At 40.9% G+C, this 15011-nt stretch overlaps 1 protein-coding gene across 1 annotated transcript in view; it reads right to left on the bottom strand.

Moving 5' to 3' along the window:
• Nucleotides 1–3510: 3510 nt before the first annotated feature.
• The window catches only part of LOC106643972 (uncharacterized), a 41109-nt gene continuing 29608 nt past the window's right edge, over nucleotides 3511–15011 (bottom strand). The window contains exons 4-13 of the mRNA XM_089589092.1: nucleotides 13482–14836; nucleotides 12909–13352; nucleotides 12353–12614; nucleotides 11202–11864; nucleotides 10338–10669; nucleotides 10133–10298; nucleotides 8310–8656; nucleotides 8192–8237; nucleotides 5566–6165; nucleotides 3511–5171 (exon numbers count right to left, since the gene is read on the bottom strand). Coding sequence (XP_089445218.1) covers nucleotides 3759–5171; nucleotides 5566–6165; nucleotides 8192–8237; nucleotides 8310–8656; nucleotides 10133–10298; nucleotides 10338–10669; nucleotides 11202–11864; nucleotides 12353–12614; nucleotides 12909–13352; nucleotides 13482–14836 — 5628 coding nt within the window. The 3' untranslated portion in view covers nucleotides 3511–3758. The remainder of the gene's footprint in view (nucleotides 5172–5565; nucleotides 6166–8191; nucleotides 8238–8309; nucleotides 8657–10132; nucleotides 10299–10337; nucleotides 10670–11201; nucleotides 11865–12352; nucleotides 12615–12908; nucleotides 13353–13481; nucleotides 14837–15011) is intronic.

Raw genomic sequence — 15011 nt, 5'->3', positions numbered from 1 at the left:
ACATTCGTCGTCTAAATTGCACAATAGAAAAAAATAGAAATTATTATAAGTGAATCTACATTTTTCTCCATCATCTGATTTTACGATATATTGTTCTCAATTCACATTCGTTATTCAAGTTTGCCAGCTTATTCTGTAAAGTAATTCTTATTTCTGTCTATTTGGGGTTGATTGTATTGGATCTTAAGTATATTTTACCGAACGAAATTGAATCGAATTGATACATGAGACACTGATCCTTGAATTTATGAAAAATGAGTACCTATAGATAAGTACTGCAAAGAAAGTGATGTTATGGAAATAGTTTTGATAAAAGAAAATGAAGCTTGATGCGTAACAGTGAAAGGTAGTTCTACACAAATACGTGTTGAATAGAAACATTGTCAAACTTTTACAAAACTTTAAGAGTTCCATTGTTAATGCTACAATGCTTAACAGCACTCACGCGTACCTAGAAGCCATCAAGCGCCAGTTTTTCAGCTTCGAAAGAGCTATAGGCTACACCTTCCAAAAATAGCAGAATAATGGGAAGGGGGGCGCGAACCTTCGCCAGAGAAGCACGCCATCTGCTCGCGGATTCTTTGAAGAGAACAAGGGGAGAGGATAGGGGGCTGGCTGGCTCACCACCCCTTGTCTGAGAGCCCGATCGATCCCCGAGGGCTAGAGCGTTATAGTGCTTCTCGTCTCCCTCTCGCGAAAATATCACATTAATCGTCGGGGCTCTTTTTCCGATCTCTCGCCCACTTTTACCCGCACTCCGTACTCTTGTACACATTACTCTCTTCCCGTGAATATACGTATATGTGTCAGTCCTCTCACTTTTGTTCTTACGTACCGCCAGAGAGCTTTTATCCCGTTAATGACGGGTCGAACACTTCGCGGGGGAGAAGCCGGACTACCGAAGATGGTTTCGAGATGATCTAGGTGAGTGGAATTTTATAAGGACTAGGTCGTCAGTTGGATGGATGTGGACTCTGAGACAATGAGACCAAGAAGTTAGCGTGTTCTGATTGTCACTGGAGGCCGTTTGGCTGTTCAAGTGGGAGATTTCGAGTTTTCCATAACTCCTGATTGTACAATCGATAATTTCATTGTGCGATCGAATGATAATAAAAGTATCAAGAAAAGTAGTTTCACAGAAATGAAAATATTGGATAAAACGTCAAAGATATTTATATACTTATTAAGCTACCGTATTTTGACAAGTAAACCTGTAATAGAAATCTGAGCTCCAACAGAAAACAACTGTGTTACGTTTGGGAGCCTCTAGTACCTACTTACATAATGTTTCTACACTCACGACTTTGTCTGTTCTTCTTCAATAGAGTAACGTGTAATTAACTCTGCACTGCGCGGATTATCTTATTTCACTTTTTTTTTATGGAAATTATATCCTTAAAATGTTCTGTACTAGTCTACGAATGAAGACTAAGAAAAATTTTTTTTTTTTTTTTGTAAGAAACATAAATAAGAAACGAGGATTTCTTAGGTAAGGATCGTCAGATAATTTATTGTCAAGTAAAATTTTTAATTAATATAGTAACGCGTACTTGGGAAATAAAGACGTTGTGTAATATGTCAGAGAGACAAAAAAAAACTAATGGGATTTGGAGTGGAGGCTAAGTCACGATGAATTGGTAGGATTTGGTCAAGCTTAGAGTGTCTGCTGGCGTTTTTACTAACGCGTCTTCGAAAAAAGCAGAAATCCACGCGCAAATGTAGCTTGTATCGTTGTACTGCGAGGTCCACTTTAATGTTTCATTCTTCTGGTGATATTTCTTGGGAATCGTTTTTTACTTTACATACTGAATATGTACGCGTGTATGATGTACACGTTAATGTGTTTTGAGGCTACGTGTGTGTATGAATAGGAGAAAAATTTTAGATTTCCTTGTAACCATTGTTCGTTTTTGTGGTTCATTATACGTAGGCTTGGATAAATTTTTGGACTGAAAAAAAAATCCATTTCAAATGCACAAGAATTTTTTTCTTTATGTTAAAATAATAATTATTGTTTTAAGAAAGGTATCTAGAGTATTTGGATGCACATTCTCAAAGTTGTTTAAAATTTTCACCATGAGAAAAGTTTGGCACTGGAAAATGATGAGATTACAAGAAACTAGTACTTGAAATTTTAAATTTACTGCAGTAAAACATCGCTAAAATGAAAAATTTCGTGTCATCACAAGAAGAATTATTGCCCACGTAACTTTTTCACTATAAATTGTTAAATTACAAAGTCTTAGTTTTTCTATATTTATATAGTTAAACCATTTGCAAACGTCCCCCAAAACTACAAAGTATTCAAGGAAAGAAGCATTAAAAAAAAAAAGATGGTGTAATTTTTCAAACTGTTTATTACAATAATATTTGCTCACCTTTATCATCACACTTAGTCATTACAACTTACAACGAGTATTAAAATTAAATACACTTAAAAAACTAAAAATTACTTACATCCTAAGATTACTCAGTATTCATGAACACGTTACAAACTACGCGTGAACATGTGTCAAAATACAGTACAATGAAAGTAATTCGCTCAAGGACTTTCTCGGACCTCCGTTCGCAAGCTGCAAAAGAGTAAATTCAACAGCGATCCCGAATTTCTCGGATTCCTTTTGGAGCTCATTAACTTCCTCCCCTTCTTCTCTCCGCTGTGAGCGATAAAAAGGAGAATTTGCGTTCAATTTAAGTTCGAAGTAAAAAAATTTAACTTTACGGAATTTCAAATTACAACGAGAATTCGAGTGAAAAAAAAACTATTAGACTACGAACTAAGACTTTTCCAATTTTTCTTATAAATAACGTAAAAGAGTATTACTGGAAGGGACGTAAACAAACAAAAAAAAAATAAATAAAAAAACACAAGTTTATCGATTATCGTATCAGAGAGTAAATAATGCGCTTTAAGTACTATACAGAAGATAATTGTTAGGCGAGAGTAGCCCTGGAAGGGTGGAATTAAATTCCAACACCATTGCAATCGTGTGCACATTGCGATGTACTCTTTAAAGCTTGTGAGACGAGAAAAAAAAAAAAAAAATGGAAGGTCGACCGAGTCGTTAATTTTTGCCTGCGCTTTTCCGTATCATACAACGCCCATGTACGTGCGGGTCAAAACAGGCGATTTCCTTCCTTTCCTATTTTTTTTTTTTTTTTTTTTTTTTTCCTCATCTTTCTCTTCCTCGTTCCGTTGAAAATAAATAACGATCGTCCTTAAATCTTACGCTGCGCGTACGAGACTTTTGTTTTGTAAAGAAACGTACTTTTTTTCGAGCCTTACAAGATTTATTTGAGGATTCTTGCGGTATAAATTATTTTTGGTACGCTTCTTTCTTTATTTTACGGATGTGAATTGATGCCTTGACGCTTCATACAATAACGAGAATTGTGAGAGTACTTGGCTCTCTTTTTTTTCAGATTTTCATGATTTTGATGAATTTCGAAGAATAAACATTAGTGCTCTTGTGGCCTATCGTATATAAGTTCTTTGCTGCGTCCTTTTCTTTTTCCTGTTTTCAATAGAGCTGGAAGTATTCGAATTTTAAACCATGTGTTATATTCCTTTTCCGACTTTTGCATTCAAGTTTCGATGCAAAAGCCGTAAAAGTAGTGAAAACAAAGTACACAAAATAAACCATACTTTGACAAAAAACCAAAATCACTTGTTCATCCAAATGGTGAGATCAGCCCGATTCGCGAGATTTCGATTCAGTGTAATACTGTCCAGCTCTATTGGTACCCGAAATGACCGCTCATATCGAGAGACCCTCCTTTTTGGGCTTGGACATGACGCACCTGCCGCGATAGCAGATTTCCGTTTGGTGCGTCACTTTCGTCGTCGTCTTCAGGATTTTGCCCAAGTTGAGCTCCAACGGGGTCTTCTTCACCAAAACACCCGGTAATCTGTCCGACATCATTGAAGGTACGAAGGGTCCAAAGGTATTCGTAGATTCGGTCGTTGTCGTCGCACTAGCGGGCGAAGCACTTTCCTGGCTGCTGCTGTGGCTACCAACGGGTCGAGAGACCACTCTGCTCGACGAGGAGATAGAGGTCTTGATTTCAGTCGGTGGATCAGACAGATTCTTGTCCTTCCTCAAGAACGTCTTGTCAGAAAGCTTGGTTTTCTGGTGGTGTTCCTCGTCGGCGCTCTTGATGCTTTCAAAGATGGCTTTCACGTAGTCAGAGACGTTTCCAGTATGAGATTCAGCCGAAGTCTGTTTCTGTTCCTCAGAACGTTTCGAGTCCTGGCTCAGGTTACTCTTGGGACTCCATTTGTGGTTCAGGTACCTCACTTCGCTCCACTTGGATCTATGGTTCTTTGGATGGGCTGGGTTGTCCTCCGACATCTTTGACTTTTCCTGGCTCTTCAGGTATTCGTTGAACGCTGGGCTTTTGGTTGCAAAGTACCTCAAGGAGTTTTCTTGGTTCAATGACTGGATAACGTTTTCGCCACTGTTGCTCCTGACGTCGTCGACTTTCTCTGTCGTCGTAGTTGTCGTCGTTGTTGTTGTGGTTGTTGTGCTTGGTGGGCTGGTCTTAATAGGTGTCGTTGTCGTGGTTGTCGTAATTGTCGTCCTCGGTGGACTAGTTTTACTAGGTGTCGTTGGCATTGTCGTTGTGGTAGAATGTACTTCTGCGCTGTCGATTAACGTTGTTGTTGTGGCTGGAGGTAGTTCCGTGTTACCCACTACCTCTTCATTGTCACCACTATTCAACATTGTCGAATCTTCACTGGTTTGATGGGATGCTATGGTTGGGTTGGCATAGCTACTGCTATCTTTCAAGGTCGTCTCCCCTACCTCGGGATTAGTGTCAACTTCAGGACTGGCGGTAGTAGTGATGATTTCAGGTACCACCGTTGGCGAGGTTTCCTCAGCTCCACCTAGCATTTTGTCCAGGAAAGATTCAAAGATGGATTTCTCCGCCTCTTCGGCTGAGGTTGCTGTAGTGGTGGTTGTAGTTGATGTCGATGTCGACGTCACTGTTGCCGTAGATGTGGTGGTTGGGCTGTCAGTTGTTACGTAGAAGTTGCGATACTTGGTTGGCTCTCGCGGCAAGTTGTTCAGCGACGAGTCGTAGCTCTGAGATTCCGCGGTGACAAAGTCCTCTGAACTTGCCCCGGCCGGTCTCACCTTCACGCGAACGCGTCGTCTTCTCAGTCCAGCCTGAAAAACCACGAGGTACGAAAGAGTTTTATTAGACTTATTTGAAAATCGTTGAAGTTGTCAAAAATTTATTGTATTAGGTTTATTTTCAGCTCATTCGATTGGTGATAATAGTATTGGAGCGTAAAAAATTTTGTTACGTGCGGTTTCATTGAACCGAAAAAAAAATCAATGAAAATTATGTTATAAAGACAAAATGACAACTTGAAACGTGGAACGTCAAATCAAACGACTGAACCGTGAAACCTTAATAAACGAAAAGGCAGTATTTATTTTGCGTTTGACGATAAAAATAAACTCATTTACTTGAACCGTCCTTATCAACAAACACATGTTTAAAACTACGAATCGAAAGACCACAAAAACCATGAATCATCCAGATGGGCGTGCTTACCTTCTTAAACGTTGATCCAGAGAGCTTGGCATTAGTCTCCGGTGCTGGCTGATGGGACGTACTCTCGGTAATGGTAACGATCGGTGTAGTCGTGACGGGAATCATGCCCTCGGGCAGCGCGGTGACCGAGCCCTCGTCTCCCTGGGCGTTCATTTTCTTCCCAAAGTCGACCATCGTGCTCATCATGGTGTCAACGATCGATTCCTCGGAGCTGGAGCTCATCTGCTCGCTACTGCTCTCGTGGTGATCGTCCTCTTCGTCTTCCGAGCTCACAAGTACGGTGATGGAGGGCACTTCGGGTCCGGCGGTTATGATTTCCGGAAGATCCCCGGCCTTCTCGTTACCCAGGGAATCGAGGGACTTGGCCGAGTTGTCGTGGGCGTGATTGGGCGTGTAGCTGTTGGGCTGGAAGGAGTTGCCCGACAGTTTGGTAGACCATTGGCTTTCGGCGCCGTAAATGTCAGAAGCGGCTCGGTTGTTGCCGGAGAGCCGGGCGCGTGTCGAGGACGGTTGCTGACGGCTGGCCAGCTGTGCTTGGTCATAGTCGTCGCGGTGGAAACTTTGCGACGCTCCGTAGTTCAGGAGAAATTCCTGTGGGTACTGAAATGGAATTGGACATTAAATGACACGGCAGCGGGCTGTTGTTCCAGTTTATTTTGTCGGGTCGTGTTTTTTTTTACTTGAGCATCGTCGGGGAAAATATGTGTGTAGGATGGGTAGTGCTTTACACGATACCAAGAAAGTGGAAAATTTTTTTACCCTAATTGAATTTTGCACGACCTAAAAAGTGTGTTTTTCTTTCCGTGTATTGCAAAATGGGCCGCGTAAATTTAAGATGTGAAAAAAATGTGAGAAAATTTGGGAACGCTAAGTACTTTTAATAATATTTACATTGGAAGATGATTTTAAAATATTTCGCTTTCTAGGCACTCGAAAAAAAGTCCAATTAATAAAGGTTTATTTCTCAGTGCGTTAAAAATAATGTCTTTGTATGGTCTTCTTCAAATAAACATTAAACATGTGTCATTCAACTGAGTAATTAGTAGAAAGAAATTCTTTACCAAAGTAAACTTTAAGAAGTGCATCATAGCTCTTGTAACAACGACTCTTAAAAAAATTGTTTATACAAAACAATAATTTAACGTTAACTTTTTGTCCTGAACATTGCACAATTGTTGTAATTGCTAAATTATTTTAAAATACGATAATCATAAGTAAGTTAAGAAAACATAACTAAAGTCACAAGAAATCTAGAATTTAAAGTACGTATGAATTAAATACGTATTTCTCAGCTTGTGGGTTCTGAATGAGTTTGAAATTTTTTATCAAAATCCAATCATTATTTTTCTTGAATATCCTAACAAAAGTAAGAGAGCCTTTTCGAATTGTTACCCCGAACACTGCCGATTAGGTCTACGCAAGGAGAATTGTAAGTCCAGTCACGTATACGCTGCTAATTGCATTAGAGCAAACGAGGGAAAAAAATACGAACAAGAGGCGTGGATAGAAAGAAAAAGTGCTGAAGTGTAAGTAAAGTACGGGTGAGGGAAGGAAGTCGAAATTAGAGAGTCCCATGTGGAAATAGAAAGAAAGGAGGGAAAAAGAGAAAGGCCCGCTGTACAGGTGTGCACAGTATTACCGAGTTGGCGAAAAGAAGGAAGTGAGGTGACCTAAGATACATACGATTAAGGAATATCGGGGAAGATCGCGATAAATATGCACTATACAGAACAATTTTCAAGACAATTGATTATTCAGTTCAGAGTGTAATAGTGAACCACGCGCTGCCCCCCCCCCCTTTTCGAACAATTTACCATGAAAGTTTTTCTATTGTGTTGATCACAGTAGCACAGCTGGTGGCTAAGCGAATTCGACGTTATTTGAAAGGAATAATAATATAGATTTTTCTCCTTTTAGACGATGAATATTCAGAGCCAAGCTTGTTCTCGCGATGACATTTATGTTGTTTGTGCACTTAATCCAATAATTGGCTTTGCGTAAGCGTTTTTCTTTTCTTTCCAATTGTGTTTTATTGACTATTCATTTTACCGTGGAAAAAAGTGTCTTTAGTTATACACCGTGCGACTCATTCCTCCCTCGGAGAGTAAACTTTTCTAAACTGTTTGAATATTCATGCGAGTATCCATTCACAATGGAATATTCCAATCCATCGGGACTGACCCATCTCTGAAGTACGAAAAATTCCATACATAAAAATATTTAATTGTACATTTTTTTCCAACTATTCACTTTTGTTAAAGGGTTATACCTAACAAATAATTATTTCTATTTCAAACCTACGTGTAATAACTTGTTACGCGTGCATCATCAAGATAAAGTCAGCTCCTCAACATAATAATTGTGGAAAAGATCGACGTAAGACACTAGATAAGAGTGTATACACATACAGTAAATACGGGGCCCATTGTGTTACATCCCATGTGCGCGTGGAAAAAAAAAAGATACCATCGCGGTAGCAGTTGATGCTTGCACTTTTGTGTCGAGGATTATGAGACGATAATGATTATGATCTCGTTACGTCATATAAAACTCATGTATATGTACCCGTAAGGAAACACCATCGGTTTGAAAGATAATTGGACTAATCGACAAGTCTCACACTCACGTTCTCGTCCGTCAAGTCCTGCTCGCGCCTCTTGCCCGGCTGGTTCCTGTCGTAGAGCTCCCGGTTCTTCTCGTCGTACAAGTCCGCCTGCAACTCCTGGGTCCTCTGAGCCACCGGCCTCGGGTAATTCTCGTCCGGGGGGAGCTCGTTGTTGGCCTCGATCGCCGCGTTCTCGGTGCTGGTGCTCGTGGTGGTGGTGCTCGTGACGCGTTTCCGGATGCCTTGAGGTCGGCGCAGCTTCGTGCGCTCCCGCAGCGGCTTTGTCTCCTCCTGAGAGTGGTAACTGGGTCGGCCGCGGGTTCGGACCGTGTGCGAGAGTTCCTCGGACGAGGACGGGGTCGTGGCTCGGCGGGTGCTGCTGGGCCGGCGGGTCGAGCCGAAGTACTTTTGCCGGTTTTTCAAGATCTGGGCTTGGGACGGGCTGGATTCTGTTGTCGGTGTTGGGGCTCTCGAGCTTTCGGTGCTCTGTAACGTATAGTATTTTTTTACATTAATCAACTAAGGTTCTAAGGTACTGAAAATTTGTTTCAGAAAGTATACTTTTTGTCAGTGTACACTGTAAAACCTAAGTGTCTTAAAGTCAAAGTTTAAAGCGTGTAATAGAAATTTCCGATTTTTATAAAATGCGTTATAGTAGTCTTGATAAACGTTTTAAGAAAAACCAAATTGATGCTTCGTGAACTATTTCACCTATTCTATTAAACTGAACTATTGATTTTCTTCAACAATTTGCATAAGCAGGCTGTAAAGAGTAAAATATTTTTGTCACAGATTTTACACACTTGCAATCGTGTTAAGTGATAGTCCACTCCATAGCTTTCCTATATTGGTTATTCCCATTCAAAAAAGTCCAATTTAATGGAACTGGGTAACCACTTGGTGAACACCATAGATTTAGTTATTCTTAAAAATCTTATCCACGCTACCCCGATATATTTTATAAAAAAACTTTTGTTATTTTATTTTGTAAATTAATTAAAGAAGTTGGCAGTAAGTGCCCTGGGTTGTGTGGTAATTGGCACTTTTGTTAATTTGTTTATTATATTAATTAACAAAGTTGTTAGTAAGCGACCCGGGTTGTGTGGTGAATGGCGGTTGTGTTAATTTATTTACTTAAATAATGAATAAATTGGCCAGTGAGCGCCCTGGGTTGTGTGACGATTGGCGCTTTTGTTAATTTATTAATTTAATTAATAAAAAAATTGGCCAGTAAGCGCCCCGGGTTGTCTGGTGATTTGCGCTTTTGTTATTTTATTTATTATATTAATTCACAAAGTGGCAAGTAAGCGCATTTCAAACGTGTGGTTTCATACACTTGGATTTACAGTATAATTCAACCGAATTCGTTGGAAAATGACTTGTTTATTGCTTCATTTAATAACGCTAAACTTTGAGTCCTACTTTTAAATTTTTTTTTCCAATTTCCCCTATTTCATCTTGTTGATAGTAAGATAAGAGATCACCTCCTGTGCTGAAAATGAAACTTCTATGCTGTAAATTGCCCGCTTGATCTCTCAGCAAAACTCAATTAGCTGCAGGACGCTTAAGTCCAGATCGTTTAAGCATAGGATTTACGATACTCGTTAAATCGCGAGATGACATCAAGCTTATTTCATGTATACAGGACGAGGTCGTTTCTTTCCTATTTTAGCTTTTGCAAAAAAAAAAAAAAAAAAAAAAAAAAAACTAAAGTTATATCTCAGGATGATGTTTTCCGCGTATCGACAGTAAAAAATAAGCCAAAGCGTAAGCACGCTATTTTATGCCACTGACGTAGAAAGATTATCGGGTTTGCATTATTAAACAATCAATGAGCCCTTTCGTAGGGTTCCTACTCAAAAAGTAGACGTATGACATTACCGAAATATAAAAAAAAAACCATACAAAAATGGACCTAGTCTTATTGTACTTATTGAACATAGCTGTAGAACAAACTCTGACCTGTGACTGGGTGGTCTTCTGGCTGGTGGACTGGGCAGGCCTGTAGTTGGGAGACCTAATGAATCCAAAACCATCCTGTTCCCCAGATTCGGCACTCGGTCGTTCCTCGGAGAGAGGCGTTTGCTGGGTCGTAGTGGTCGTTGTCGTCGTCGTCGTAGTGCTCGTGCTCGCGGGGTTCGTCCTCGAGACCAGTGGTCTGCGCGACTGCGCGGGCACCGACTGGATCCTCACGTACTCCTGACCCTCCGTCTGTATCGGCGAGTTGTTGTGCTGGGACTGCTGCTGCTGACGAGTACGACTTGGTCTCGCTCGCTGTCTCGATCGCTGCGGGCTGTCCTGGTTCACGGCGCTGAATCGCACGTACTCGTCTTGAGAGCCACGTGGACGCGTTTGGATCACTGAGTCCTGCTGGTGGGCTGGACGAGTGCCGAGTCGAGCTCGCACGCGTTGACGGATTATTACTGGTACTTCCGTCGTTGTTGTCGTTGTTGTTGGCTTTTTCGTTGTCGTAGTTGTTGTCGTTGTGGGAGTCGTGGTCTGCGGTTGTGAATTAAATTATCAAATGTGGGAAGGTATGAAACAAACAACCTAAAATAGAAACTCTCAAGACTCAGAACAATAAACTTCAAGGATTAGAGTTCCAACCTTGACTTTTCCTCCTCCACGCTCAACTCGAGCGAGCAAGTAGGACTTTCAAAAAGTTTTCAAGAAATTTTCAATCCCACTACAATACATATGTGTGCACGAGCAAATTGATTTAAATCGTTGTAGAAAAAGGGTTATTCATAAGGTTGATTCTGGCTTGTGTGAGAATTTGATTTTGGCACAACTTCAAGTTCAAACGCGTATGTTCGTTACTGCTATTGATCAGCAATGACTTAAAGTAAAACTTGGCTTTAGAAAAGAGTCGAATGCTGGGGAAGTTTGGAATTTAATCACGATACAAATATGCAGTTGAACGAGAGAGGGATATTCGAACAATGTCATAAAGCACTAACTTCTCGTGAACATTATTTATTAATGTGTGATTGTTTATTAATTAACGTGACTGTGATTATTTAGTTCTCACCTCGGGAACAGCCTCAGTCAGAGTGGTCTGGTAAGCGTACTCCTCCTGATGCTTATCATGCGGGATCGGCAAGAAAATTGGCTGCTCGTCATCCCTGGAATCGGTTGGAATGTTGTGGTAAACCGGTCTCGGGGTCTCGTTCTTCTCGTACTGTTGTGGTACAGCGTGATAAACCGGCGAGAAGTCCTCAAGCTGGGACCGCTGCACGTTTGGCAAACCGGTGCTGGCGATCGGTTCGAACACTACACCATCTGTCTTTCCGGGCCTGTAGAAGGAAAACTCTCGATTGGGCTGCAATTTGACTTCGTGAGTCCGATAATTGAACCCATTGATCGGCTGCTCATCGTTTCTCGTCTGCTCGTAAGTCGGAGGGGACGTCGAAGTTTGGGTTGCTTTTCGAGTGTACTCGAGACCAGCTAGGGAAAGAAGGGAGTCCGAAATGCCAGTGCTCCGGTGCGAGAGGTTATCCATGGGGGCTGCCGTTGAGCTTGAATAATCGTCCTGCTGATAGACATTGGAGTTCAACTTGAGAGTAGCGTCCTGAGAACTGCTGGTGTCGCTGGAGCTGCTGCTCTGGGAGGGTGAGGTGGAATCGATCGGGGAAGCATTTTCGAAGGCGTTACCGCGCTGACCTTGCTCGCTCGGAGAATCCGAATCGACGATCTGCAAAGTAAATGACGTACTTACGTGAGGTAATGCTCTTCGAGTGGAGGGTTTGGTACTCGAATGAGTAATTAGCTTTCTGCATTTTAGCGGCTCTCAACGTTTTTAACTGTTCAGAAAAATACGCTGGGAAAACGTCTTTTATATTTTTCGTTTAGTTTATCGAAAGTTACTAATTTCTTCTGATTGTTGAAAAGTGGTATTCATAGTTTATAACGAAAAAATTTTAATTGGAAAGAAGAAAAGGATATATGCCTGGAATCTAATTGTACCATAAACGTCGTATAATGTGTACTCATTAAATTGCTTGTTAAATTATTACAATCGTTTATCCATTTTATTGTTATTACAACTACACAAAACATTTGGAATTTATATATTAAGTTTGAGAATTTATTCAATGAAATAGGAACGCACGAAAATAAAGTTGTTTTTTTTTGGTATCATTGGGTTGGCAGCACTTATTTTAAAACGTAATAAATTCATACCTGAGTCTGTATCGACTCTTTGGTTTCTTCATCCCTCGGCCTGTAGTTCTGAGGACGAGCAGGTCGTCTTACATTCTGTTCATCGTATCTCGAAGTCGTGACTGAGCTCCTTCTTGTTGGATCATAAGAAGAGTCACGATAATCTTCAGTTGTGCTGGTATATTTTGATCTCGACCTATTGATTGGTCGTCTTGTTCTTTCAGAGTTTCCTCTCGACGGAGGAGACAAAGTAGTCGACGCCCTTGAAGCAGTTACTCTTGTTCTGAAAAATTTGTATCACGTAGCTTTTAATTGCTGATATTTACCATTAATATTTCTTCGCGATAATTATAGTGAGGCGAATCTTTCAATCTTAACATTTTGTCAAGTATTTGACAACTTCAGATGATTTTAAAGTAATATTTTACTTTGACTACGCATCTTTAATTCCATTGTAACAGAGAAGTTCCAAGATTAGATTCGCATTTCATAAAACATTATATGGAAATACTCGTTAAACTCCAAAGACTAACAGGTAAACATTGAATTAAATGTGGGATTATTAGTTATAAAATACCTTTGTCGTGCACGAGATCTGTACGTGGTGGTCGGCGTTTCAGTTGTAGTTGTCGTAGTAGACGATGGGATTGGCGTAGTTGTTATTATCGGTTGAATACTACTGGACAGTTCAGATTTTTCGACCAAAGCATTCACCAAACCAGGAAGTTGTGGCGAGATGGCCGGCAATTCGGAAGGTAAATTATACCGAGACTGATCCTCGTGATGAGGAGACTGATTGATGTAATACGCGTTGGTCACGGTGTGTCCCGTAGGATCGACAGGGTAGCGGTGATTCTTCTGCTGATGAGGTTCTATGGGATCAGGAAAACGGTTTATAGCTTGATGGAAATTACGGATGCTCTGAGTCACGTAGTGAGGCTGGACATTGTGCTGCCTCGTTGGTTCCTGTTGATACGATGGTGTTGATTGCTCGAAGGAGAATGCTGTTATTGTTTTGGGACTGTAATAGCTCGGTGTGGATGATACTGTTTTAGGGCTGTAGTAATTGGATGTTGACGGTACTGTTTTTGGACTGTAGTAGTTGGGAGTTGATGATACAGTCTTCGAACTGAAGTAGTTGGGGGTTGACGATACAGTCTTAGGACTGAAGTAGTTAGGGGTTGATGATACTTCATTAAGATTGTAGTAGTTCCTATTCTTAGATGGACTTTCAAACTTGCTACTAGGGAATCGTTCTTCGTTGTAGGAAGCTGCTGTCACCGCTGATGGTATTTCCGTTGACGGTTTGTTCTGGAACACTTCATTAAATCTCCATTTGGTGCTCGATTGACTAGGAGGTAACGATGACACTTCGTATCTCGCCGTAGTAGGAGTTTGCGAATAAGACAAGGATGTAACGTCAAAACCTGTGGATGGCTGGTTATTTACTACGTAGGAATTAGGTTCGATCAACGGGGTTGGATTTGGGTTCAAGCTGTCGAGAGGCTTGATTTCAACATTTTCCAAACTATTGATTACTACAGATCCTATATGTGGAGCAGGGAACGAAATCTTTGAGTATCCTGGGGGTGGTTCGAAGCTCAAAGGTGCTACGAAGAACGGAAGTTTGTCAACTTTTCTTTCAACACGATTGTTCTCGATGGAAGATAGGTAAGGCAAATCAAATTTGACATAGCCTGGCATGGGCTCCAAGTGTCTTGGTCCAACGAAAACTCGTGGAGTTTCCGGGCCTATAAAGCCATCGAGCACAGCAATAGACTTAGCATTTTTCAAAGTCTTTAGAACATCAGCTAAGCGAATCTGATGGTGGTTTGATGACAGTGAATCACCCATATACACAGATAGTGGTGGTTGATTAGGAGTTGGTGTATTGGACTGCGCCGTTTCTGGTTCCGTAAGCTCCTGATGGAACTGATGTAACTTACTCCGTGGTTTGTTGCTACGAGTTCTAGTATTTTTCAGATTCTTACTCGTAACTTCAGTCAAATGCTGATGATGAAGTTGGGATTCATGAGCCAATGGCTGATCTTGAGATTGATCGAAGTCGTAGGTTTGCGATTGAATCTCCTGGTTACGGATGGCCTCTGCTCTCAGCCTAGCCTCTTTTTCCCGCTTAAACTCTTTTTCTTTCTCCAAAGTTGCGATTCTTTCGAGCTCCTTGCGCTTCTTCTCGGCTTCCATTTCCTTTCTCGCGATCTCTTGTTGCACGCGAGCTAAACGCTCCAGTTCCTTTTGCTCGGCGTGTAATCTGTCGATATCCTTTTGCCTCTCGGTATTAAAAAATTTGTTCTTCTCGTCATGTTGGAGTTGAAGCTGATGAAGGATCTCGTGGGCATATTCGTCGTCAGATGCATCATCCGAGGAAGAGTCTTCTTCATACCGTTGGTGTTGTCTATTGGGTTTGAGTTTTTTCGCGTGCTGTCTCAAAATTTTGGCCTGGCCTCGTTGAGCTAATGTTTCAGCTGGTACATATACCAATTGGATCTACACGAATGAGAAACAAAAGATTTTATAAAACACCTATTAAGTTTCATTGGGGCTCTCCTCAATTCATTACGCTTTGAAAAATTTCTTAGACGCCAATATTTGTAATCAAGTGGACAAATTATTCAAAAGTCGCTTCCTACTAATGTAATACATACAAGTATCCTCAAGAATA

Source organism: Copidosoma floridanum, unplaced genomic scaffold (genome assembly GCF_036245765.1).
Source record: "Copidosoma floridanum isolate Cflo_tuat_1 unplaced genomic scaffold, Cflo_Japanese_pri ptg000007l, whole genome shotgun sequence".
Taxonomy (NCBI): Eukaryota; Metazoa; Arthropoda; class Insecta; order Hymenoptera; family Encyrtidae; genus Copidosoma; species Copidosoma floridanum.
The sequence above is the reverse complement of the archived record's forward strand: the minus strand, read 5'-3'. Positions and strand labels throughout refer to the sequence as shown.